General features: G+C 39.4%; 2 protein-coding genes across 3 annotated transcripts; one reads left to right on the top strand and one right to left on the bottom strand.

The window, feature by feature from the left end:
* The first annotated feature begins 2,543 nt into the window (after window positions 1-2,543).
* On the top strand, window positions 2,544-5,632 carry mpg (N-methylpurine DNA glycosylase). 2 transcript variants are annotated; one of them, XM_034711329.1, is made up of 3 exons: window positions 2,544-2,714; window positions 4,564-4,768; window positions 4,947-5,632. In XM_034711329.1, the coding sequence occupies exons 1-3, from the start codon at window positions 2,565-2,567 to the stop codon at window positions 5,411-5,413; spliced, it is 822 nt and encodes a 273-aa protein (XP_034567220.1). In that variant the 5' UTR covers window positions 2,544-2,564; the 3' UTR covers window positions 5,414-5,632. The 2 variants fall into 2 exon arrangements, with proteins under 2 accessions (XP_034567220.1, XP_034567219.1); XM_034711328.1 differs by lacking the exon at window positions 2,544-2,714 and adding an exon at window positions 3,118-3,771.
* Window positions 5,633-7,186: 1,554 nt separating this feature from the next.
* On the bottom strand, window positions 7,187-26,213 carry nprl3 (NPR3-like, GATOR1 complex subunit). The gene is given in 15 exon segments (XM_034711740.1): window positions 7,187-7,582; window positions 8,624-8,816; window positions 8,908-9,097; window positions 9,801-9,930; window positions 10,126-10,232; window positions 13,043-13,199; window positions 13,870-14,007; window positions 14,092-14,173; window positions 14,293-14,446; window positions 15,692-15,707; window positions 16,466-16,521; window positions 19,320-19,423; window positions 19,426-19,448; window positions 24,502-24,571; window positions 25,776-26,213. Coding segments are annotated over 15 exon segments (1,779 nt in total). The 5' UTR covers window positions 25,969-26,213; the 3' UTR covers window positions 7,187-7,416.
* Window positions 26,214-27,883: the final 1,670 nt, after the last annotated feature.

The following is a 27,883-nucleotide window of genomic DNA, read 5'->3' as shown; positions in this document are numbered from 1 at the left end:
CTTGATTTAATCCGCCAGAAATCACATAATGTACATTTTCCCTCAGTACATTCATTCTTCCCATCATTATATACATTCTTGTTTCAGTGCAGTCATGAGCTTCAGAATCATTACAGTCTTTTTTTTTTTTAGTGATCACAACAGCTAACTTGTACTCCCCTGATAAAGTTGCAGTCAGTGGCATGGCACCATGTCACAAACAGTTAGTCTTCCAGAAAGCCACATGGACCCAAAGTCCTTGCCTGGGGCTAAACTGGCGCCATCCACTTCCTGGACGCAGGCAGACATTAGCACACCATCCCTATTTATAACCTCTTATTAGAGCAGACCAGTTTTCAAACAAGGCTGAAATGATAAGATAGCAGCAGGAAAAGGTCAATGTTTGGAAGGTTTTAACCAATCAACAAAATCTGGCAGGAAAAAACATTTTCAATCCTGAACTGCAAAGTCATTTTTCATGTGATGGGTATCCTTAATTAGAAACGCAGTGCCACAAACTAATCAAAGTCGCACTATACACTGTGTTGGGTCCCAAAGAAATGTGACAAAGTCCAAACATGGCAGACACCATATTGGAAATCCTGGATCCCACCCACTTGCAACAACTTGAAAAATAAAAGTGGCAGTTGTTAGCCTTGAGTCTAGCAAAAAGCAACAATGTGCCCACCTGGCAGCCAAATTAGCCGCATTCTTAATTATGCATAAATCATGATCTTTATATTATCAAAACAGGTGATTTTTATTTAACCCTCCTGTTACACTCAAATTTACTAACATATTTCATCCTTGAGGTCAATTTGATCCGAGCATTTTAAACCTCCAGAAACTGATTGTTACCCAGGTTTATCTGTCAGGTACTTTATGTTTCTTTGTTCACTATCTAAATAGCCCTTTAAATAAAATATATTTCAAGCATAAACACAATTTAAAGCTTTTAGAAGGACTTTAATTACAAAACAGAACATCATACTGCTGCAAGTTTGTCATGCTCTCGTCAGCCCTGCCTTGTTTATATGTTATCAAAACATATGACACAGGACCAACATTGAATGTCATTAGAGACATGGTGGCTGGAAATATTATATCTCAATCTAAAGGTTGGCGGTTCGATACCAGCTCCTGCAGTCACATGCGGAAGTGTCCTTGGTAATAGTGACCTCAATATCATCCAAAACAACCAAAACAAATGTGCGTAAAATGTTGATATTTCTTATGTTATACAGCTCAAACAGCCTGGGGTCAAATTGACCCCAAGGAACACCAATGCATAGGTTGTTTTTTTTACAGGAAATTGGAACATGTAAAATTTTTATTTTTTTTTATGTTTTCACAGTTGTCACCATTAAATTGAGAGGCACCCTACTGCAGGCAAGATGGCGCCGCCACAACATCCACACCGGAAGTCCACACCGGAAGTCCACACCGGAAGTCCACACCGGAAGTCCACACCGGAAGTCCACACCGGAAGTCCACACCGGAAGTCCACACCGGAAGTCCACACCGGAAGTCCACACCGGAAGTCCACACCGGAAGTCCATACCGGAAGTGATTCTTTAACCCCCTCTCTACCCAATGCCGGATGCTTCGAACTGGAAGTTTCTTCTTCGTGTAGCGTATTGATTGCATTAGTCTGTCGCTGCTAAATCAATTAGCAGAAAGCTAATTGTGATAGAGAGAGAGAGTGAGTGAGAGAGATCCCGCTGTGTATGAAGAACAGAATAATGTAGAGTGTTAGTGTGTGTGGGGGGAGGGGATGAGAAGGAAAAGACTGTAAGTAAGAGGGAAAATACACTCAAGCTGTACACAGAGATCTATACTCACCACAAAAACAACAGAGGCTCCCCAGAAATGTGTACTGTACATCTATCATCAGTGGCTGACAGTGGTGCCTCAAGTTGAAATATTTTAGTCCTAATATTTTATGTTGATTTGGAGTTTGTAATAGCAAAAGTGCATTGTTCATTTTCAAGTACAACATTATCAATACAAAAGGGTTAAGACATCATACATATAACATTAAAAAAACATAAAATAAAGTATAATTCTACATTTCAAGTAGGGGTTGGATGGAAAGAAACAGTAGCTATGTATACATTTGCAGTTTTTCTAGTCATTCTAATTGAAGGTTCCAACTTCAATGTTTTCATGGACGCCAAATAAAGTGATCTTGTTAAGACATTGGTGTACATGCATCAAGCATTCAATCTGAATAAAACTGTTTGTGAAGCTCAGAGTGTTTACGCCCATCTAATGTCTCAAAATAGAAGGAGAAACCATTCCCTCCGTTTGTTCTTGTGGTTAATGAACACCCCTGTCACTGTGTCATTGTAACGTGTTACAAATTATGTTAAAAAAGAAACAGTCACCACACACCTCTACATTTTCCTCCTCCACTCGCCCCTGCACCATAGATAACATTCTGCTCTTCTCTCGTGACTGTGGATCTACTCTGGATCTGCATTTCATTCATTCATTAATCTATACATGTGATCACATAGGCAGACAGCATGCAAGGTAATTTGGAACAAACACTACAGCAAACTTAGATAATGTGACAAGTCCCCATGGAAAGAGACTCCTGCACGCTGCACAGTTATCATAATGAACCTGTGGGGAACAGCTGTGCAGGAAGGAAGAGGGGTCACTGGGGGAATCAGTCAAAGGGATGCAGGTGTGCAGGGGCAGGACACACACCACAGGGAACTGGTGGGCAGGTGAGGTACAGTCAGGCTAACACAACATAAAATAACATATGACCCAGACAAAACAAGAGAGGCATATGCAGATGTCATCACGGCAGCATCATAATCAGCTTTAAGAATTTCAACACACACTCGGAACAAAAGGCTGTGCATGGCTGAGACGTTAACACTATAACTTAGTGATTCGTGCAGGCTTCTAAGTAACTTGAATTCTCAACAGCCTATACACTTTTGGAGTCAATCAACTAGTCAATAATACTGATACGATTAAAATGTAAGTGCAAAAAAGTTCATAGAATTACGCGTAAAAGGCTTTTATTTTTGTAACTTCCGGTATGGCCTTCCGGTGCGGATGTTATTGCAACGTTTTTAGCTTTGTAACTTCCGGTATGGACTTCCGGTATGGACTTCCGGTGTGGATGTTGTGGCGGCGCCATCTTGCCTGCAGTAGGGTACTCTTGGTTAAATTAGGAAAAGTCATGAAATATGAAGCCAAAAAAAATTATGTTAGTCATTAATTTAGAGACATTATACATTGAATGGGGTCCAATTGACCCCAAGGATAATGGAAGGGTTGAAATAAAAATCAAAGAAGTTTAATTCTTATGTAAAAAGCAATAATTTTACACTCGAGGAACTGCAGTTGCAGGCTGACACGTTGCGCGGTCCCTTTAAGAGATGCAACACTATCATCAGCTTCCTACTTCCTGGTTGCGTTAGCATTGAGTTACGTTCAGAATCAGCTTGCTTATGTATTAAACGGTGTAAACAGTCTAAAAACACATCTGACAGATATACAGGGACTTTTTAGGGCCTAAGTGTTTCGCGGTATATTATGTCTGGAAGAAAAAGAAAGATGGTAGCTCTGACAGCAGCAGTGGCACCTAAACTCGATGTAAACAAACATAAAAACCGAAGAGATTTAACGCTGAAGAAGCCCATTCATAGTGAAAGTGCTGAGACAGACCGAAGCCATTACTTTACGCCCAAGACTGACCTGCAGCACAGACTGGGAGAGGGATTTTTCAACCAACCGTGCATCACTTTGGCCAAAGAACTCCTGGGCAAGGTATATTTTGCTACTGCCATCTCAATTTTAAATTTAGGGTTGAGAGTGCCCCTTCTGAATCATTCATTCTTTAGAGCAGGCGTTCCCAAAGTGGGGGTCAGGACCCTTTGAGGAGTCGCGAGACACCGATGAAGGGTTGCAAGTGGTCTTCCACAATGTTTTTTTTTTTTTTTTAAGTAATCTAAAACTAAGTATTTTACACATTATTGTAAAAATATAGACACAAAGAATAGTTACATTTGAAATAAACCTTGCAAATAAAAAAAGCTGTATTAGTTTTCTGCCTTTCTTTGTTGCCAGATGACTCCTGAGGTTAGGGTTATTTAACAGTTGGCATCAGTAGCAGCAGGTTAATTCATAACAGTACAGGAAACACAGCCACATGTGCATGTAGGTGGCACATTTTCTGCAGACCAGCTAATTAAAGTATGAAGCAGAGTCTTCTGCGCCTATATTTTGGGGCTGAAAGATTTGGGAACCCCTGCTTTATAGGATATACGTGTGGCTTAACACATTTTGTTAGTTCAGCATCTTTAACTCTCACTTGAAAGACAACAGAGGTATTTCTGCTGAAATTAAGGATTCATTTAATAATCAAGCTTTTACATTTTGTTCTAAACAGTGATACCAAATAGGGAACTGTCCCTCAGAGCCCAGGCTCCTACCTCCAGATCCATTGTCGTCAAATCAAACATAACTATGCTATGGAAAAAATAGTCCCATCCATCATGACAATTGTGGCTGACTAATGCATTTATTGCAACATATCTGTCTGGTTCATTGTCCCTGCAGGTGCTGGCGCGCACCTGTGCAGATGGTACTGAGCTGCGAGGGAGGATAGTGGAAACTGAAGCCTACCTCGGAGGAGAGGACAAAGCCTCACACTCAGCCGGAGGCAAACGCACCGAGAGGAACACGGCCATGTTCATGAAGCCGGGCACAATCTACGTGTATCCGATCTATGGCATCTACCTCTGTATGAATGTGTCCAGTGAAGGTAAAAGCACAGCCGCCAAAGTTGAAGTTTAAAGTTATTTGTGGTTTCATGAGCATTCCTCCATGTGTGTCATCTAAAATGATACAGAAGTGTTTTCTATTATCAGTGAGTGAAGGGCGAAAGGAAGGAGACAGAGTGGAGCCTTGTGGACTGATGCATATTGTGACATTTTTCTCAGGGGAGGGTGCTGCCGTGCTGCTGCGCTCTCTGGAGCCCCTGCAGGGTCTTCCCACCATGAAGCAGCTGAGGTCGGCCAGACGCAAAGAGGGAGCCCGGCAACTGAAGGACAAAGAACTCTGCAACGGGCCTTCCAAGCTGTGCCAGGCTCTGGATATACCCCGCTGTTTTGACCGTCGAGACCTCGCCTCGGATCCAGAGGTGTGGCTGGAGAGGGACCCAAACAGCGATCCAGCTGATAATAAAGATATTGTATCAGCACCACGTGTTGGAATTGAGTCCCATGGAGAATGGGCCAAGAAGCCGTGGCGGTTTTATCTTCTTGGACATCCCTGTGTTAGCGTAGTGAATAAAGAGGCAGAAAGAGAGTCTCTGTCTGGAAATGTAATGAACAATTTGGGTCCCTCAGATGTAGAGTCTGACAGAGGACAGCGCAATGTCATACGGACTTCACAGGAACATCACTGAAACTGTTTTGCCATCTGTTTCCTTTGTGAGCTTCACTGTTCAGCCAGGATTAAGACGTATGAATCTCAATCTGGTCAGCTGGTGCAGATTACTCCTCAAACAAATGAAATAGATTTAAATAATTTAAAAATGTTTATAGTTTTGTACATTAAAATCGTAGGAAAACCTTAAAGGCTCTTTCAAAATAGAATGCATCGAAAATAAATCAAATGTTTCTCATTCTTTTTGTAAAGCTCTATTCATTTTGACACTAAACAAATACCTAGTCTTCACACTGATGTCTTGTTTGCTTTTAAAGGTCATGAAGAGGCATCGGCATGAATTTCAGTCTGGTTTGTAACCAGCTTAAAACTCCTCAGAGGAGTCTACTTAATGAAGATCTTATCCATGAGGGTCTTTCATTTTGTGTTGATTTTGGCGTGGACTAACAGGACTTCTCTTTACTGATCTTCTCCTGTACACGTGTAAGTAAATTTTAACAACAAATATCCTGCTTTCCCTTAACAGATGCACCCCTCACAGAGAATCTTTGCATTGGCTGTTCAGTCAGGACCACTCTCTTCAAAAGAAGGAATTACTTGGACCTTTCTTGAGTCCCTGGGCTCCCTTGTCTCGTAGGTCCCTCTGGATTGCTGCTGTAGACAGCCTGCTGAGGTCGACGTGCCAGACTCCAGCTGCTACAACTACTACTATCAGTCTCCCCACTATCATCTCTCTCTATCCCTCCTTCCAACCCCAACACGGTTGAGGCAGATGGATGTTTAACATGACTATTGTCAAGGTTTCTGCCCGTTAAAGGAAGCTTGTCCTTGCCGCTGTAACTTGCTCATACTGCAAAGTGCTCTGCTCATGGTGAATTAAGAGGAGATCAGACTGAGTCCTGTCTGTAAGAGGGTAATGGATCTTATCATGTCTTGATGTTGGGTCTTTGTTAATAATAACAGAGTGCGGTCTAGACCTGCTCTGTTTAGAAACGTCTTGGGATAACATTTGTTGGGATTTGGCGCTATATAAATATTGATTGATTGATTGATTATTTGCATGCAATAAGTTATATTTAGTGGTATGGCTCTGTTCTGGGAGCTCCCTGCCCTTCCATGTGCCTAAGTGGAATGCCAAAGCCTGAAGTGGGGAGAGCACACCTCCTCTATCTCTTTCATGTGTGCGCATGAAAAGCCAAGTCAGGGAGAGCAGCAGCAAAGACCCCCTGGGTACAGAACAGAGCGAGCATCAGTGGCAATACATATGACATTGGTGAAATCAGACACAGCATAAAGGAGGTGCTGGGGTGGAGATGGGTTTCAAAGCGGTGGCATAAAAAATAACTACATAGAAATTATCTACCTTATCGGTCACGGTCTCCTTTGCTTTTGTTGGTTATAAAGAGGCATCAGTTTTAATTTCAGTTTGTTACATGAACAGCACTGAATTCCTCACAGGAGCTTTAATTTATCATAATTTCTGAAATATACCTTTGTTCACTCATTAGTATTTCTTGTTGAAGTCTTACATCTGAATCTCTCCTCTCAGTGGTTTCACAGATGTCTGGAACTCTCTCTTTCCCTCTGTGCAAAAAACAGCCTGTCTGATGTTCAGAGTCCGTCCTTTCTTGCCGTCTTTCTCTCCCCACCTCTGGGATTCCTGAGGAGAGGTAGCTAGAGGTCTGGAATAATCATTACTCAGTGTGCCCCTCTGTGGTCAGTGCAGATGAGCTCACACATCTGAAGTGAGAAATTAAACACTTTTGAAGCTTAAAGAATAAACACTCAAGGCTTTTCTGGTATGTACAAAATAATTTAATACTGTAAACAAACGAGGCTCATAAAAGAAAGCTCCTTCTTCACTTTGCACATATTAACACAATTAATGTGTCACTTCATCTGGTTGACTGATAGCACTTAGCTGTGAGAACAGCAGGCTTTTAAGCGCTGTCAAACCGACGTCGCCTCCATTAGCTGAGAGCTGATACCGTCTCTGCTGCTGCTGCTGCTGCTGCTGCACCGTTACTCCATGGGTGACTGAAAGATTGAAATAATGGGATCCTCGTGGTTGGTCACCACAAGGACACTGCGGAACTTGTCTAACAGAGTCTTGAGCTGCGAGCGTCTCATGTTTTCATTGTACATAATCTCTTCCAGGTGGTGATGTCCCCGGAAATAGTGAAGCAGCCTGGAAGGAGTCGATACACCGGACAGACAAATGAGATAGGAGCGAGGGTTATTCTGAGTCATTAGTTGTTTAAATCAACAATGAGACAGTGTTTTTTCCTGCTGTGAAGACATTTTTAATTTCTGTGCAGAAACACAACACTGATGACTGGATTGGTACTCTTGCTATGCATTTTCTATTTGCAGTATACACACAACATCAGCTGGCAAATTATCTTGATTCGCCAGCTGATTCTTTTAATTACAAATTACACCATTCTATAGATGCAATTAAATCCACATTGTTCTCAAAAACAGTGCCTATTTATCTTCCTTTTTCCCGAGACACATGGCTTCTGCAGTGATTTATAACATCATGAGTCACCAAGATTTAACACTGATGCTACGGCGCCTTAAGACTAAGTGACATCAGCGGCTATGCAAGTTTATGGAGATTGCTGTGAAAAACAGGTCTGATAAAATCTGTTTTCAAGTCGTGCCAGACTTTGCAGAATCAGCACGAGGACTGTGGAATGATGTGTGGTAAATTATAAGAGTGTGATGCGGACAGAAAGAAAGCACATGAGAGCTGAGAAATGTCATCACTTCATGTGCAATACTTCTTAATGTGTTGAAAACACAGAAAAACAATGAAGAGAAGTATCACTAACGCTTTTTGTCGTCCCTCTATTGTTTTTTTTTGTGTGCTTTTATAAACTCTATTAAAAAAATGACTCTTAAGAAATGAGGCATTAGTCATCTAGTGCTCTTTATTGTGCGGTTGGTAGCTGTGGGTTAGAGTGGGAGTTTCATTGTGAAAATGGAGCCCTAAATTTTACCATTCAGGCTGTCATTACTTGTACAAGCGCCAATTCTTTGTGACTTGTGCCCACAGTTTTGCAAGAAGGACTGTTTAAGCCCTCATGATACGGCAATGTCTGTCACAAACAGCCCAAACTCCCACATTGTTAAGGGTTGTACTATCTGAGACTCTAAAAGTGGATAGTCAGAGCGAGCTGAGCAAACTTTATGCACAACTGTAATTATAGGTGTGCTTTGTTACCTGGCAAACATCCGCAGGTCCTCTTGATTTTGTGCAGCAGGGATGCTCAGAATAACCTGCCTCTCGTGCTCTGACAGGCTTGCTAGCAGCGTCTCTGTCATCCTTTTGTTCAGCGGAGAGTCCCCACTGGGCAGCAACTCTGCACTGGAGTTGTCCATGCTAGGACTGGTTAGCGTCATGTCATCACTGCTGGCTGTAGGAAGTAGACACAGCACCAAAAAGCTATTTTTACCTTGTTACATCTTAGAGAATCTGGCTGAGAGGAGAGCTGAGTGAGGACTTACTCGGGGAGCCGAAGCTGAGAGCGCTCGGCGTACTGAGACTGCGGCCTCCCACTCTGGCGGCAAGTGGCAGGTCTTCGTCTCTCATTCCGGGCTCGTCCTCGCTGGGCGGTACCAACAGGCAGACATAAGTGTGAAGCTGGATGAGCAGGCGGCGCTGGAGCATCCACACCACCATCTGGATCAGCTGAGCCTGTTCGGGAGAGGAGCAGCAAAGTGCATCTCAGCGGAGCGCAGGACAAACAAGTTAAACTGAACACTCTCATGCCCTCTAACCAGGGGGGTGCGCAAGTTTTAAAAGGGCTGTGGGTACCAGTCAGGCTCAAAATAGAGCCAAAAGTAACAGCCATGGCCCTGATCTTGTTCTCATAAAAAATGGAGGCTGCAGGAGCTTCGAGCTGATGTCCCTCTGCCATTTATAATTCATCACTAACGCTGCGGCAGCTCTGCCAAAACGAGATGGGTCATAGGAGAACACCAGATGGTTCTGCTCTTACAAGACACTCTCTAAATTTACATTAATAGCCCGGTGTATTCTGAGGATTTAGAAGAAAACGTCTACAAGAAGTCTGTTTGTTTTTTATTACAGCAGTGGAAAAGTAAACACAACCTAGTGAGGAGTATTTGAAGTAAACTGAAAGAAAGTTTTGAACTTTTTTGTTATTTCTGTGAACGACAATAAGGATTATTTCACAAACACAAGGAAGAATATGCTAAAAACTGAGTGCATGTTTTCCCACAGTCTTTTTCAACAATTAATCCTATTTATTTCATGCTCAGTATAGTTATTGTATTGTAAATGTATGTATATTTCAGGGGTCTACAGGCTGTCTATGAGTGTAGTGTGTGTCTCTGTGTTCATGTGTGGAGGAGTAAAGTTACTACAACAGTCTCACCTCCTGTGCCGGAGCCTCCAGAGGGTTCCTGAATTCCGCCAGTGAAACAGGAAGTGAGAACTTGGCTAACACTGAGGGCAGATCATGGCCAGGAAACTGCTGGGCAAACTGCTCAGCCAATGGCGAGTAACTGTCCAGAGAGAGAAGGCACAACTTATTCTCAGACTTCCTCCATCTTGCACAATGTTGTTGAGAAAAGGCAAGAAATGATCAAACCTAGTTCTTTCTTAACAGAGTTTTGATTTTAGACATACAGACTTTTGAAATCTCAATTCAGAGCTCTGCAACATTATGGTTTGACGTTCATGACATCATGAGTACTCACAGGCTGATGTTGGCGTGAGGAGACAGCATGTAGACGTTGTTCTCACACAGTGGGTAGATGATGATCGCTTTGCCCCAATACACCAAGTGTGCAGCAATTTGGAAGATCTAGAGGGGAAATTATTCGCAAATAATTAGGGTTGGAAAAAAAGGGAAAAATTACAAGAAAATAATAATAAAATTAAAAAAAGGAAAAAATAATCAATAAATAAAAAGGAAAAAGATATATAAACAAAAATAAAAAATTAAGGTTGTCAAATCCACTTGTTCATTTGGATTAAAAAAATAACAAGTTGGAAAGATTAACACAAATTAGTCACACTCGAATATTGCACATCACTGGTCTTACATTCTGTCTGTCTATCTGTCTGTGTCTATCTATCTATCTATCTATCTATCTATCTATCTATCTATCTATCTATCTATCTATCTATCTATCTGTCTATCTGTCTATCTGTCTGTGTGTCTGTCTATCTATCTATCTATCTATCTATCTATCTATCTATCTATCTATCTATCTGTCTATCTGTCTGTCTATCTGTCTGTGTGTCTGTCTGTCTATCTATCTATCTATCTATCTATCTATCTATCTATCTATCTATCTATCTATCTATCTATCTATCTATCTATCTATCTGTCTATCTATCTGTCTATCTATCTGTCTGTCTGTGTGTCTGTCTATCTATCTATCTATCTATCTATCTATCTATCTATCTATCTATCTATCTATCTGTCTATCTGTCTATCTATCTGTCTGTGTGTCTGTCTATCTATCTATCTATCTATCTATCTATCTATCTGTCTATCTATCTGTCTATCTATCTGTCTATCTATCTATCTATCTATCTATCTATCTATCTATCTATCTATCTATCTATCTGTCTGTCTGTCTGTCTGTCTGTCTGTCTGTCTATCTATCTATCTATCTATCTATCTATCTATCTATCTATCTATCTATCTGTCTATCTGTCTATCTATCTGTCTGTGTGTCTGTCTATCTATCTATCTATCTATCTATCTATCTATCTATCTATCTGTCTATCTATCTGTCTATCTGTCTATCTATCTATCTATCTATCTATCTATCTATCTATCTATCTATCTATCTATCTGTCCATCCATCTGTCTGTGTGTCTGTCCATCTATCTGTCTGTGTGTCTGTCCATCTATCTGTCTGTGTGTCTATCTATCTATCTATCTATCTATCTATCTATCTATCTATCTATCTATCTATCTATCTATCTATCTATCTATCTATCTATCTACCAAGTACTAAAATCGTCAACATTTCACTCTTTTAACACTTTTGCTTTTGTAATATCTTATGTTAAATAATCTAGCCTGCAAAAAAGTCAAAAGAAAACATTCTTCATGTGAACACTATATCTAATTCTCACATTGCACTATTACGACGGTCCCTGAATGCACCTGCAGTAACAGGCGCTCTGGACAAACAGTCAGCTCACGGCACTCTTTGATGCCAAGGAGTTGATCAAAACTTACTAAATGTGTCTGATGTTTCACCAAACTGGATTAAATCAAGCTGTAGACGCAGAGCTTTTTACAGTGAGAGCGGCAAAAACGTCAAATATTAAACAGACGTCCCCCGGTTGTGTTTTTGTCACTAACGCACACCGGGGGGTAAAAATCCTCAATGAAGATGAGGAGACTGGTTCACACAGCACACCTGCTGCAGGTAGAGACCAAGCTAACACTGAGCCCCCCCAATAATAACTCAGCCTGTCACAGGAATGCATAGCTTTAATTTCTAAAGATTAGACACACAGCGGGGAAAATATGAACTGTTCATGTCCGACGGTCCTTCTTAAGTTTTCATCAGAGTTTGTATTATCAGTGATGCACTTCAGCTCGTCATAGTCTCGTTTTCTTTTGGAAAAACCGAGTTGTTGATAAACATTTATCGTATCTTTGTGATGTGTGTATGTGAACGCACGTGTTTGTGTGTCTGTGTGCGCATTGAGCGGAACGCTGCCATGTGATACAGAGAGCAGAGGAGCATAATGACATCCCGTCATGTAAATAAGATAAATAACATAAGGATATTTAGTCTGTTTAATAAAAGAACAAGTTATAGACCTGATCTATATGAGAGGTAACCCTCAATTACTTCTGCTGTGATCTGGCGCTATATAGAAAATAAAATTTACTGAACTTCCAAGGGGGGCGGGGTCCGCTGTTGGGGGGGGCGCCCCAACACTGCATTAAATTACATTACATTGACTTATGTGTGTGGAGGGTGTACGCACTGCAATAGGCTAATTTGGGAATCAACACTGACTAAAGGTAACATTAAAATGTGGGAGTTAGTAATAATCATCTAGAAGTGTGGTTATGTAATATGTCTAGCTGTAATGCAATGCATCTTACAGTGTATAATAAATATTTGCAAGTACTTGCAATTAATTAATTCATCTTAAAGCCAGTAATCAGTGTCATGTGCACCACAAGATGATGCACATGACAATGAGCTCTGCAATTAAAAGCAAACACTAGACAAACTATTTGTACTGCTTAGACTTGTGCTGTCAGAGCTGCCTTGAGTGTACATGTATTGTCCACTAGATGGCAGTAAAACAACACCAATGCAGAACATTACCTGAGTAAACAGCTTTTAATTTTTTTTGACAAAATTAATTTGGATTATTTATGCCACATTTCAAAGTCTAATGGTTCTTTACAGTCAAAGGAACCTTAATTTGTCCCTCTATCATAAATAATATAGGAAGATACTTTGATCATTTTCTTTTGCTATCAACATGGTTTCCTCATTTTTTCTAGTTTCCTAGTTTCCTTATTACATGGTGCTTCAAATTTTAAGATGTGTTTTTAATACATAAAGTTTCAAACTCAGTGTTGTGAAGTGCAGTGATGATATAGGCCGAGTGACTGGTGTGCACCTGCAGTAAGGCCAGGTCAGCATCCTGAGCGAGCTGCTGCAGGTTTTTCACCGCTGAGCACGTTTTGATGAGGCGGACCATCGCAGGCGAGCAGTCCACAGGAAGCTGGCTCAGCATGGCCTTCTCGCTCTCCAGCAGCAGAAGGGCATGATAGGGTCTGCGGGATGAAATCAAATTAAGCTCAGCCTTAAAGCTCTTTCTTGATCACACAGTTGAGTGTACACAAATCATGTCTTGTGTCTTTCATTTGGCTTCAGAAATAAGAGAGAGGTAGACATTGGTTACAAATCTGATGTCGATATGCTGAAGTACCAATAGGTGGCAGTGTCACCTTCAGCAAACTTCACATGGTTTCTCTCGATGCTTTAGAAATAGTCAGCTATGAGCTGTTGAAAATACTGAGCCCCTAATCAGCTGTTAAAGACACAAAACTCCTTTGAGATAACAAGCTGTTGGAGGGTTTCCTGAAGTCTCAAAAGTCTGAGACTTCTTGTAAAGCTTGTTGACCTGCTGTGGCTCAACAGTGAGAGCATAACAACAAAGATTTATAAAGACTGTATTCATAGACAGGTCTACTTAGAACACTTGAAGTATAACATTTAGTGTACTTTAAGAAATGGGCTGAGTATCTGAAGTGAGATGTAAGAGGCCTTTTACGGTCGAGAGGAGCTGATTGAGGTGTGGCCTGATGAGTAAACCAAGATTAAAAAACATGTAAACACTAAAGTCTGTCCTGCGTGCTTTACTCTCCTGGTATCCTGCCAGTCAACCCCAGAAAGTTTTATTTCAGAACAAATGAGTAGAAAGTAAAAAACAAATCGACCCACCGTATCGCCTTAAGGCAGCGCTCTAATGCCTCAGGCGGGATGTAGGTGCCACCAATCACGTGGATCTTGTGCGGTAAACAGAAGCTCACCTCGAGCCAGTTGTTTATATGAAGTCTCACTAAACCAGTCGTACACAAGCTGAAATGACAAACACCCTGGAGTCAGCTGTATGAGCGATACAAATCTCTGCATGGTAATATCAACACATGCTTTATCACACACCTGTCATAAGCCTCCTTTAGGTCCCTGGCCAGTTTACATTTGGGGAGGATTTGTCTGAATGGGGATTGGGGGGTGCCATCCGCTAAGATTAAAACAAAAAAGATACAACATTTTCACAACGTTCTGTAAAATGAGACATTTTCTAAAGATTGATTCAGACAGAGCAGTCAATAGCAGAGTGGAGTAGATTGTGTGTCTCACTCTCAGTCATGGTGGTGATCTCGTCCTGCACTGCCAGCATCAGCTTGGCCTCTCTGGTCAGGTACTGGCAGCGGCGCTCCTCGTGCTGCAGAGCTATGGCGATGCGGCGGGACAAATTGTGCATGCAGCTGATGACGGACGGGTCAGCATTCGCCTTGAGTGGAGGATTAACAAGATGTTTTCAAACAGAAACATGTAAACAGCAGAGTGATCACAAATGAGACTGTTTTACCACACTAGTGCTTTAAGTTGTGGCTCAGTTAGCATTCAGATCAAACATATCCAGCCTGCTAGCTCTTCTTATCATTACTATCTAAGAATATTTGAGGCTTTTATTCAGAGACAGGACAGTGGATAGAGAAGGAAACTGGGGAATGACATGCAGCCACAGGTGGTAACTGAACAAATCCAACCCAGGTCATCTTCTGTGTGGCTTTAAGGACTAATTGGCTGATTTAACCAACAACCCTGTTAATAGAGATGGACATTTCAAGTAGAAATACTATTCGACAATCAATGCTAACTTTTCCCCGATTATTCAAATAGTTCCCCTCCCCAGACATAAGGAGAGAGACCCATTTGATGACTGTGCAAAGTTTTTGCTTTTTTTCTTTAATTTTTTGGGACTTTTTGCTTTACTGATAGGACAGCCGAAGAGAGACAGGAAACGTGGCGAGTAGAGAGTCGGGGAAGACATTCAGCAAATGGTCGCAGCCGGGAGTTGAACCGGCGACCTCTGCAACGAGAACTATAGCTGCTGTATGTTGGCACTTAGACTGCTAGGCCACCAGCCCCCCGGCACTTATACTTTCTTACATTATTTGGAATATTACAAAATGATCTAATGGCAAAAGGCGAACAGCTTTTAGATGCCTTACAACCACCATTAAGCGGTTGAATTGCATTACAGCCAGGGGCTAGTAAAAAAAACACCAGAAACAATACATTTTAAAGATGAGACAATGGTAACATGTATGATTCCATGTTTTATTATTACATGATTATTTGATTATTTGAATATTCAAATATCGTGACCCAATCCCTACCTGTTAACTGTTAATTACATATATTGATATACATATCATTTGCATAAATATAATATTATACACTATGTATATATGTGTATATGAAAAATATACACAACATATATATATATATATATATATATATATATATATATATGTGTGTTTTTTTATATATATGTGTGGATATAAAACATAATATAACACAAACAACACACAATATATATATATATATATATATTATATATATTTATTATATAATATAAATACACAAATTTTGGTTTAGATTTATTTATGTATATATATTATAAATATGTGGACTTGAGGATGATGGGAATTAAAAATATGAATTTAACACATCACTCAACCCATATAACAAGAACAAATACAATACTTAAAGCAGAATGCCATCTCTCCTTAAATCTTGGCATTATTAAGCCAGGCCGACAGACAGGAGTCAACAATTAACATGCCTCACAAATCATTATTTTTACTGCTATGAAGAACAGAAACACTTGAGTAAATCCTATCAATGAAAAGCCTTAACGCTAGTTTATTTGGGGACCCCGTCTGCAGAGTTTGCCCTTCTTGTAACAAGTTGAATTTACCATCAGGTCTTTCTAATACTGTTCCTTCGATAGGTAATGAGGTCTGGGAAACATCCTCTCTCGTATAAAATAAACAGGAATAACGTCTGATTGTAAAAACAAGCTAAGATTTTAGAAAAACCCACAGGGGTTACTCCCAGGATACAGGCACCACAGCAGCTGGTCAGATTGACAAAAAGTGACAAACCATTTTCAGACCCCAACCCAGCTGTATGAGGCTTACTGAGTACAATGACTCAGCATGGGCAGGACCATGCTGGCCCTTGCTGGCAGCATGATTAGGTAGTTTAAAGTTGCCCCTCCTCCCTCTGAGTTCTCACTGCCCTCACAGATAGAGTATGCTGGAATGTTATCACTCACAAACATGCCTCCTATTAACAAAATATAAAATCTACTCATCCCGCCCACAGTCAGCTCACCTTGTTGTGCTTGTATTGAAATAATGATGCAGGGTGAAATTGTAATACTGGTTTGGGACTTTTGGAACATGACATATTAAGTCGTAATTGTAAAATGTTTTTCATACCGCAGAGCAAACACCACGTTGATAAGATCATGGTTGGCATTTCTCTCTTCGGTGAAGGATCAGTCTTCGAAACCTGCACAAACAGACAAAGAATATATTACCCAGGATGCATGAAAATGAACAAATTCACAAAAACATGTGACTGTGTCAGCGATGTGTTGATGAGCTCTTTAGTAATTAATGCTCAATTTCTTAACTGCAGACTGTGTAAACTGTCCCTGTTTTTTTCAAACCTTATAATGGAATATGTTCACGTACCTACTTTGTGTTTGAATTTTCACATGTTCTTATCACCATCTGCACCCCTTCCTCTCGAGATAGCTTTGTCTTGACGACCCAGAGAGCGACTCATCATTCCTAATGCGCCATCAAGTTTAAGACAACAGGGTAACAAAACATAATGACGCTAACAATGGGCCTCATTCGCCTAACCTTCTTAACCTTCTTAACCTTGCAGGTGTCGAGAAGATTCTCGTTACCCAAAGTTTTCTTATCTGGGATTCATTCTTAGGTAAGAAACGCATCAGAATTTTACAATACAATATAAATAAATGCACAATGTAAATGTAGCCGGGTTTTATTTTCATTGTGTAATGTTAATTCAAACTGCTAAATGTTAAAATTTAGATAATACATTTTGAAAACAGAACTCTTACTCACAGTAAAATGATCCTGCTTTTACATGTGTATTTAGAAGATGATTAAGTTTGCTTTTTGTACTTATTGCTTTTGCCATTTTTGTACTTGTATTATTTTCTTCCTTTAAAAAGAAAAGTTTGAATAAAAAAAAGAGAAATCTGTCAAAAAAAAAAACAGCCGTCACATTTTGTTTATTCTGAATACGTTTTTCAGCATCACTCTTCTGTTTCTGGCAATTTTCTCCTCAAATTTTTCATCAAACTATTAGAATCCACTACAACTAGTGTGCTCCTATTCTGATGACGTCGTCGCCTGAACAAGTGAAATCATACAACGCATCTGGTTCTATGATTCCTATCTACTTCTGGTGCTTTTAAAGCTCCAATGAGTAGCTTTTGGTTGGTGTCAGTTTTGGCATCGCCTTAGGACAAAGTGTTACCTGCTATGGCTTTGCTAATTTCGTCCTTCAAATGTATAAGAAACAAAAACCAGTTTTTTGAGCCATTGAATACACTCTCTGAAACATGGTCATTGTTTCTGTAACATCACCCATCTAAGTATGGCGAATGCTGTGTTGAAAACACAGACTCAACTTAACTTTCAGCATGCCAACACCACACCTACCTGTTCATCAACTTATCTTTGCCCCAAATAATGCAAATCTATGTATAACTCATACCTATGTAATCTTAGAGGATGCACCAAAATAACATGTAGGATATTAGGGACGCAGTGAGGAGTGTGGATCATGAAGGGAAGCTATACTGAACAGCTGACGACAAACAGCGGTTGCACATGCTGCCTATTGGCCCATGCGTCTGCAGAATGGACTCGTTTTTTTGCACGATCTTATGAGAATCTTGATACTTCTGACAATGTGGAGCTGATGTATTAAAACAGTGGTCCCCAAAGGGGGGTCACCAGGCACTGATTGGGGGGTTGCAAGATGCCTTAAGGTTAAAATGTACCAGCTTTAGCATTGTATGCTAAAGGGCCCCAGATATGGAATGAGCTTGACGATGGGTTAAAAATGTCACATTCCATCTCGATCTTCAAAACAAAGCTAAAATTGCAACTTCTTGCAATGTATGATTAATTTACTGATCATATCAATGCGCCCACTAATCTACGCATGTAACCACAATATTGGGATTGTCTTTTGTGTTTGTTGTCTGTTAGTATGCTGTTGTTGTATCTTGTCTGTTGCCACTTTATTTGTGGGAAATTGGGCCCCCTCAAAGCTTTAAATAGCTTCCTTGGGGTCACCCCTTTCCACACCTCCAACCATTGTGAAAATATTTACTGAATATATATAGATGTACATTTGTGATGTGTGTGAATAACTAAAATAGATAAATAAATTTTTAAAAAACAATACATATTTAGAAGGATCTAAAATTGCATATTTTATCCATTGTTGTAAAAATGTATACTAAAACATGTAGCAAAATTTTAGATAATACCCCCATTTTACTGATTTTCCCCCGGGATAGATAAAGGAGAATAGATCTTTATTGTCATTGTTGTGAAACAATCGAAAGCAGTTTAGCACCTCTTCACATAGCAGCAAATAAGTATTTTCAATTTTGATTCTAATAAAGAAAAATGGCATCAATTTCTTCTTTACTTTGTGGCCACATGACCCCTGAGGAAATTATGCTGCTTTTAGCCTATCTTAAATGACAAAGAAATAAGTCTGTTTTTGTATTGGTGTACTAATCGAGTTCTTGCATGCGACTGTGAGCAACATTTCACCACCTCAGGACAGAGGGGGGTTCTCCAGTCTCTGGCACTGTTATTTTCAGGGTCGCAGACTAAAGTTTGGGAACCCCTGTGCTAAAAGACTGAGTATTCAGTTATTAATGTCACCTTTACAAAAGTATAACTTAACAAGACGCTCCACAATCCTAATTTGAGTACAGGCTGCATTCCAGATGTCCCACTTCAAAATAAAAAAATAGGCAAATCAGGACTTTTTTTCTCATAAATTCATACTTCTTTTTTCCTGTCATTCAACTTTGGGCCTTATTCTGAAAATCTACACATATTTCCTGAACTGGGCCTACTTCATTTTTCATGATGCATGTCTGCAAAAATAGATTCTCTTTTCCTGTGCCCTATGAATCACTTCCTCTTTGGCCAAACGGTGCCAAGGAGTTTATTTCACAAAGAGAATTACATAACACTTTGAACTTTGGATCAAGTAAGAAATGCCTTTACATGTTTTAGTACCTGAATGATGGTAGGATGCTGAAGAAGAGTAGGGTGTCCCACGAACCGAACATTATCTATCTTCAGTTCAAACTTCTTTCCACATATGTCTGATTTGGTGGCCAGGTGGCCAGGATGATGTCAGAGAACCTTTAGAGAGGAAGCGCAGACTCAGTAAGTCAAGTGTGCAGGGCAGGCTGAGAGAGCCCCGGAAACAGAAACAGCTGAGACGTGTGGGATAAATTAAAATTAGCTCTGATTGTTCTTTATTGTTCACATTCCTGTCTATAAGAGGTGTTGTGTTAATCAGATGCATCTGCCTGGAATATAATTCAAGATTAAGAGTACAAATGAAAAAAAAAAGCTTGTGTGGCTACTGAGAGAGGAGAAGAGGAGAGGCCTCCTTGCAGAAACAGTGAAGTCGCTGTATGAATGAAGAATGTGAAAGACTCATGCTGGTTTCTCTTAATTAACTCATGCTGCAATCAAAGGGATCAAAATCAAGGCGTTAAATTCCAGAAATAAAAAGAAATGAAACACATTATAGACTTACCTCGCCAGCACAATTTGAAAAGACAGAGCTGTCGTTGTTTTATTGTCATTTGAATTTGCTTGCACTGCTGAGTCTACATGCTAATAGTCGTATAATCAATGATAATTAAACTTGTAAACTGATAAGAGTTGTTTTTTCTAAAGCAAACAGTACAGAGGAAAGTAAAAGTGAAATCAGGAATTAACCAAGGCATCGATTCACTGGATCTACGACTGGTAATTTACAAGGAGTAAACTGAGATCAGGGGTTGGGAGATCCATAAAGGACACAAAAAAGGAGAGAAGGGAGTAAAAAAAGACAGGGGTGATCTAAGCGAAGGAAAGGTGGTTTAGAATGATTTGGTCTTACCCTGCTACCAACTGTTCGTCAGTTAGTGGAGATTGTCTGAAATGGGAATTGGGCCATAAAAAAAAGAAGAAAAAAAGCAAACAAAAGGGAAAATGCAACACACAGTTGGGCTGAATGCATAAAATGGACATAAAAAACAAACAACCCAAACAGAGACATAAACATGTGGTATAGTGACATGAAAATGCTGGACTGCATTTGGTTGCAAGCAAATAACCAGTTTCCTCGAACACAGCATTTATTTCATTAATGTTGGGAAATGGATGCATGAGCTTAAATGCCATCTCAACAGAATTAATACAGTCATCCTAAAATATGCTGTGAAACTGTTGCAACTTGGTTAAAATGACTTTCTGTACACAACCCATCTTGTACCCCCAAAAAGAGGAGAAAAACACAGCTGGTTTACAATAAAGGTTAGAAAAGAGATCCCGGTCAGCTCGGCTGCTTCATTGAGAAACCACTCGAAGATCCAGGATGGAAGCTAGGCTATCAGCAGCTGCAGACAATGTCAATTCTATCCTGTCAGAGTAAGTGTACGCTCTTTTCAGAATTTTTTTAGTGCTCTACTTTGCCTTCAAAAAGCCACTTTACATCACATTCATGCTCTTCCGCCAGCAACAGAGGGAGATGTTCCTCGTGTGTCTCACACAAGCACCAGCTGGAGAGCTTTCTGTTTTTACGCCCCTAAGCTATGGAACTCTCTGCCTCTGGACATTAAAGCGGCGAGCTCTCGGGTGTTTTTAAAAGTAAACTTAAGACTCACCTTTGTAATCTAGCTTCTAATATGGAGTCATTTATTTTTAGACCTGGACTTCATTATTATTTTAATTATTATTTTAATCATTATTATTTTAATTATTATTTTAATCATTATTATTTTAATCATTGCTTTAAAAATTATTTATCTTATTTAATTATGTATTTATCTATTTACTTCTTGTATTAATCTGGTCTTGCTAACGCTACCTTAGTTTTAACTTTTCTTTCCACTCTTACTTATTTTATTAATTTTACTGTATTGATTTTTTTTATTATTGACAATTGTATTGCTTTTTTCATCTTTTTGCAACATTCCTACATTTACAGATATTCATAAACACGCAAACAGAAAAAAATTGTGTATCTGCTTCAGTCAGCAAACAGAAAAAAAATCTATATATAATAATAATAATCTATTTATTTTAAGTATTTTATTTATAATCATGCATTTTAGAATTTTACCATTGCTGTTGTTTTCTGTCTCTCTGTTATTCTGTGGAGCACTTTGGGCTGCATGTTTTTATGTATGAAAGGTGCTATATAAATAAAGTTGAGTTGAGTTGAGTTGAGTTGAGTTGAGAGTGAGTCTCAACAGACTGAAAGAGAGCAGGGAGAAGCTTCTGTGCTAACTGGGGAGCAGGAGAGATCCATGACCATGAACCAAGGGAGCTGCTGCTGTCATGAGAGGGACTCAGTAACAACAGTACCTTAAGGATCTTTCTGAATCAGAGGAACCCAGCGGTTCACATACTGCAGCTCGTATCACTTACCATCCAGAGTTCTCTGCCTCACTGAACGCTGTTTTACAAACTTTGGTGAATTTTAGAAGTTAAATGAGAAAACTAGACAAGCTGAATCGCAGTTTGTCTTCAAATTAGGTTTTCAGCTCTCACTGTTTTTGTTGCTGTTCTTTGTTCCAACACAGCCCATGGTCTGCATATTTTGGCCTCACAAAAATACACTGTGTTTGCCTAGCTTTAAAGGTGACATATCACGCTTTTTTCATCAATATATATTGGTCTAAGAGGTCCCCAAAACATGTCTTTAAAGTTTATGCTCAAAAAAACACTTTGAAATCAGATTTTGGTCTGCCTGAAAATCCCTCTTCTTCAGCAGTCCTCAGAACACTCTGTTTTCTCTCTGACCACACCCCTTCAGGAAGTGGATGTGCCCTCGGCTCTCCGGCACGTTGATCTAATGTTTACATGTTGGCTGAATATACGGCTGCTCAGAGATCACGTTACTTCAACCCTCTGAATCTGATCCAGAATCTGATCCTGACAGAGAGGCGCCTGTAGCAGGACCTTTCTGAACGATTGGTCACATATTCTGTGTTTCTTGTTGTTTTATTCATCAGTATGTAGACATGTGTCTTGGTACACAGCTACCAACATGTAGCTATGTGGCTATGCTAACTAGCGCTAGCACTTATCCATGATAAATAAAAATCATCCACAGTCTATGGGCTGAATAAGCTCTGAGCTCTGACTCCGTGACGGACCGGATATTGTTGTTATGTAACAAAAACACGGAAGTCTGAAACGGCTCGTTTTAGACACATTTACAGAAAGGTGTAGAAATCAAAACAGGGGCAGAATGGATTTTTTTAATTCGGGGGGTTCGTAGACATGCCAGGGACACATATTTCAGTTAGAGAACCATTAAAAAGTCCATTTTGCATGATATGTCACCTTTAATATGCATGTGTTGCCTAAGTAGCTAGCTAAAGTACATGGTAGAGCTGACCCTGTCTGCAGCAGTTGATGTCTTAGCTTCCATGAGAGTTCTCTTGTTCGTTTCTCAAAAACTAGGCGGAGTTGACCAGGATCCTTTGTGGGTACACTTACTATTGACAAGTACCTCATACAACCTCATTTCAAAAAATAAAACAATGCACTTTTTGACTTGTCTTAAAATTTTGTTGATTTAAAAATAATTCAAACTGTATCTGTTCCTTTCATTCTTTAAGTAGTCTACTGAGCTTGCTGGCCCTGAGTTAAATGAAGTTAATGTGTGTAATGAAGTGAAGTAAATGGCTCTGTTGTGCTGTTCACTGTTATATTCCTGAGTGTAGTCTCTTCAATATCACATTTCTATAAAGCTAACTTTGAAATCAGCCACACTGTCTCACATGTTAGTCAGAAAGAGACATTAAAAACCTTGACATTGCAGGGAGGGGTTCATATCGTTTTGCAAATTCTGCTGGGTCTAACAAATTCAGTTCCTGTTCCACTTTGACAGCATTTGTATTTCTGCTTTTAACTTCAAGGGATATTTCAGTATTTTCTGAAGTTGGGTTGTATTAGTTACATGTCACTAGTGAGTGTACTAGACGATCAGCTCGGACCCCCTCAAAGAGAAACTACCAGGAGAAACATCACGCACATCTAGGCTACTGTTTCCTGCAGACGGGTCCAAGTGTGCGAAATATTTGTATTTCTGTCACCTTGAAGCCTGCAGACTCGAGCAGCTGATTAGTGCGCTGCATGCTGGAGAGCATGTCTGTGTTGTGTCTGCAAATAGTGCAAAAACAATTTAGCTTTCTGGTGGCAAAGTAAAGTGCTGAAAAAAGTATAGAGCGTAGACCTAAACTGAGATTAGTGTCTAGACTGGAGTCTTTTACATTTAGGTAAATTATGTGGCAGGCTCAGACCTGTCTGTAGAAAACTGAAGCCTAGCTTGCGTGCTGTTTCTCCTGGCAGTTTCTCATTGAAGGGGCCTAGCTGACCAGCATCCGTTTTGGCTCGTACAATTATTAGTAACATGTAACACATACAACCCCACTTCAAATGTACAGAAATATCCCTTTAAATTTATAAAGCTTGTCTAAGCAGGAACATAAAGATGTATTACGCATGTCTCAATTTAACCTGCTTATGTTTATTTTGGAGAAAACTGTCAACGGTCATAATTTAGCATTGTCTATTTGCGGCTCATATTTAATGACATTTCTGCAACAAACCTTCCATTGTAAATAAAAAAATGTCTGGCCTTTATTTTTTTACATGTTGCATGTTTGTAAAAAGTTCCTTGTGTCTATCCTGATGTTGCTCATCACCAGCAGATTTTATTCCCCGTATAACAGATAGAGCTCAGTTTAATAGTAAAAGCCAAAAGGAATCACACATGGTGTGGTGACAGGGACAGATGTGGACATCATGTCTGCTGCATCAGTGTAAAACACCTCTGCTCGTTCTTCTTCTTCTCTGTAAATAAAAAAGTCATCCCATCTGTTGAAGCAACAATTTGTTTGGGGTCTTACCTTTTTTTATGAGTGACAGTTTCTTGCTCAACCACTTGTGATTAGCTTGAAAATGTCTGATGTACAGTAGCTCAACAATGCATCACATAACCTACATGTCAAAACAATCAGTACCCCATGTTCATACTACCAAAGCTCACAAAATAAAGTAATCTAGAGTTAGGTTGTGTATGCTTGTTATTTGATACATGACTACAGAAACTATGTATTTTCATAAGCCCATCAGTTTCAATGAAGTCTGAAATTTTCTTCTCCTTCTTTTCTGTCTTTATTTTTACCTTGAATCCCCATCCTGGTCTTCAGGACCCTCTCCATTGGTGTTCAGTGCATATGGACTTCTTTGTTTTGCTTGCAGACAGAAACAATAATAATCATTATTGATACATTTTCTTGAGACATACATCAGAGGAGCAAAAAACAATCAATACACATTGAGTCAAACAATTTCAGTGTGAAATATGTGCCAAAGACATATTCCTCCTCCTGCTATATGAAACCTCAGATTTGATTGTGGTAAAATATGTTGCTTGACTTTTAGATGCCGAAATTTTAACTCATGCTTTTATCACAAGTCGCATTGCCTACTGCAACTCCCTTTACTGGTTTGCCCAAAAAGTCTCTCAAGAAACTGCAGCTTGTTCAAAACGCAGCTGCCAGAGTTTTAACAAGGAAAAAAGAAACCTGATCACATAGCCCCTCTTCTTAAAACTCTGCACTGGCTCCCTGTTTCTTTTAGAATTGATTTTAAAGTAATTTTATTTGTTTTTAAAGCTTTTAACAGCCTTGCTCCTCCATACATCACTGATCTCCTGTCATTTTATGTCCAAACCCGATCACTGAGGTCCTCAAATTCTTCCCTTTTAAATGTTCCTCCTGTGTCTCACACAAGCACCGGCTGGAGAGCTTTCTGTTTTTGAGCCTAAGCTATGGAACTCTCTGCCTCTGGACATTGAAACAACGAGCTCTCTGGGTCTTTTTAAAAGTAATCTTAAGACTTACCTTTTTAATCTAGCTTTTAATTTGGGGTAATTTATTTTTAGCCATGGACGTAATTACTATTATTTGTATTATTTTGTATTATTATTTTAACCATTATTATCTGAATCATTGCTTTAACATTTATTATCTTATTTAATTGTTTATTTATCTATTTATTTCTTGTATTCATCTGATCTTGTTAACGCGACCTTATTTTAAACTTTTCTTTCCACTATTACTTATTTTATTAATTTTACTGTATTGATTTTATTTTATTTTGAAGTATTTTATTTACAATCATACATCTTATAATTTTACCATTGCTGTTGTTTTCTGTCTCTCTGTTATTCTGTGAAGCACTTTGGGCTGCATGTTTTTATGTATGAAAGGTGCTATAAATACATTTGAGTTGAGTTGAATTATGGCATACTGAATGACAGTTCGTTGCCCCACCTGCACATACAGTATATGTTAAATAGTATGACAGTACGACCATGACAGCTCGAGTTTCCCCAAAAACAAATAACAGATATGAAGTAATGGATTAAGTTCTTGCACATGAAGTTACGCCTACCTGTGAGAGATGACGGACAGTCAGACACTCTTTGAAAAGGGTATCTGAAGAGGAGTTTGTTCCCTCGGCTGCCAGAGCTAACCAGTATGACGCTTATGGGGCTGGTTTTGTCTCCAGTTTTGTACACACTGTGCTGGGACTGACTGTACATGGATTTTCGCTCATCTGGTAACCCGGCTGATGGGTTGAACATCTTGTTAGCATTCTTGCTAACCCTACGTTAGCTGCGACACTATCAAGCCGCTCGTGCTCTGTAACGTCACCTCCGGTCTAATGAAGTCCACCTGTGTTACTCGTGCTTATATGTGTATCCTTTAAAACCGCTGCCTCGGTCTAAGGTCGGTCTAACTCGTCAGAAATAGGTCCCAAACTCCGGTAAATACTGACATCCATGCACTGTTGTGGCTGTGGTGTGTTACATTGATAAGGAGTCGACAGGAACAAAATGTTTTAAGTAAAAGGTTCCGCCTCATTCATCTCTCTCTCTCTCTCTCTCTCTCTCCTCTCCTCTCTCTCTCTCTCTCTTCTCTCTCCTCTCCTCTCTCTCTCTCTCTCTCTCTCTATATATATATATATATATATATTATATATAATTTTATCTTTATATTACAAAAACATTTATGTGTTCTGTAGTCCTTGTCCCAACTTTTTGAAACGTACTGGGAAAAAAAATGTGGAATGTGTTTATATTTTGATAAAACAATGAAATGTCTAAAGTTTCAACATTCAAATATGTTATCTGGGCGTGGTCATGAATCTGCTGCTTACTAGTCTAGGATCCTTAGCGCATCAGATCTCAATAAATGGTCCCTTAAATCATCATGGGAAGCTCACTTACAGGTGCCCTTTACAGAGGCAGAATGGGGTCGAATTCTTAGGAATTGAAAAAACATGTCAAGAGAATTGATACAGTTTAACATTCTAAACATAGTTTATTGGACATACCACTGTAGAAAAAAATACTGGCCAGGATATCCCCTAACTCTGGTTAAAACTGGTGCTGAGGATGCCTTCCATGTGGTTTTAACCAGAGTTTTTCTTGGTAACCTCTCTTGGTCAGCCTGCTGCACTAGAACGATTATCATAGAGACTTCTAGCTAAGGTGGAGGAGTATGACTTGAAGTGGGGGCAGTATCACTCATTTTTATTGTCTGAAGTTTCCAACTCAGAAAAGGTAGAATTTGACAAGAAACTCAACTTTTAAGCTGTCCAGGCATCTGGTTTTGGGGAGGGGGGTTTTTTGTATTTGTTGTTGTTATTTTTTTTAATCTATTTTGATATTTGTATGCATGTAATTGTAATGTGTTTACTTTAGTTTCTGTGTGATCTCTGCTGTTCAGGGTGCCACTGCATGTTTCTGCTTGTTCACTGCGAAAATAACAATAAACTATAAATCATTAATAAAAACATTCAAATATGCTGAATGTAATTTAATGTAATTTAATGTAATTTAATGTAATTTAATTTAATTTGATTTTGATGACTACTTTAATCCCATTAGGAGCAATTTGCGCGGAGATTTCTCGGAGAGGAGTAAACCACGTTTTAATTAGGCATAGAGTTTGAATGATTTGGAAACTTCATCATCTGTTTTAATCAACATTTTACACCGTGTCCATACTTTTTTTTACTGCACTGTCTCATGAAAAACGCACAAGGTAACCTTCAGCGTCTGCTTTAGACCCAGTGGGCTGCCAACGCATGGTCATACACTAAAATGATTAAAATGAGCACTTGTTGAAGTTAGAAGAAGACCAAGAAAGTCTGCCGTATGAGGACACTAACCAGAAAGGACTGATGGGTCCAAACAAGGCAGGACCTTATCCTGTGAGCTTGATTAACCTCACTGCTCTCTTAAACCCAGATAAAATATAGAACATTAAAATCAAGTGTGATAGTGATCACAAACAATAACACAAGAAGAGAAATACTAGCGTTATTCCAACTTATTTAACAACAGGAATCAAATTATGTGATGCATGCAATGTAAACATAAGACTGCGATACTGGAATAGGACATTTTTTTGTTGTTTAATCTTTGGATGAGAAAAATCTTCAACTGAGGTCACTTAAGACAGGCCCTCAATACATAGGCTATACATAAACAT

Source organism: Notolabrus celidotus, chromosome 20, assembly GCF_009762535.1.
Source record: "Notolabrus celidotus isolate fNotCel1 chromosome 20, fNotCel1.pri, whole genome shotgun sequence".
Taxonomy (NCBI): domain Eukaryota; kingdom Metazoa; phylum Chordata; class Actinopteri; order Labriformes; family Labridae; genus Notolabrus; species Notolabrus celidotus.
This window is presented reverse-complemented; position numbering and strand designations above follow the sequence as displayed.

Excerpts from the sequence above, each read along its gene's own strand:
- mpg (XM_034711328.1), top strand. The coding sequence starts at position 3,538 with ATGTCTGGAAGAAAAAGAAAGATGGTAGCTCTGACAGCAGCAGTGGCA. Across the intron at positions 3,772-4,563 it reads CCAAAGAACTCCTGGGCAAG|GTGCTGGCGCGCACCTGTGC; the intron begins GTATATTTTGCT and ends TTGTCCCTGCAG. Across the intron at positions 4,769-4,946 it reads TATGAATGTGTCCAGTGAAG|GGGAGGGTGCTGCCGTGCTG; the intron begins GTAAAAGCACAG and ends CATTTTTCTCAG.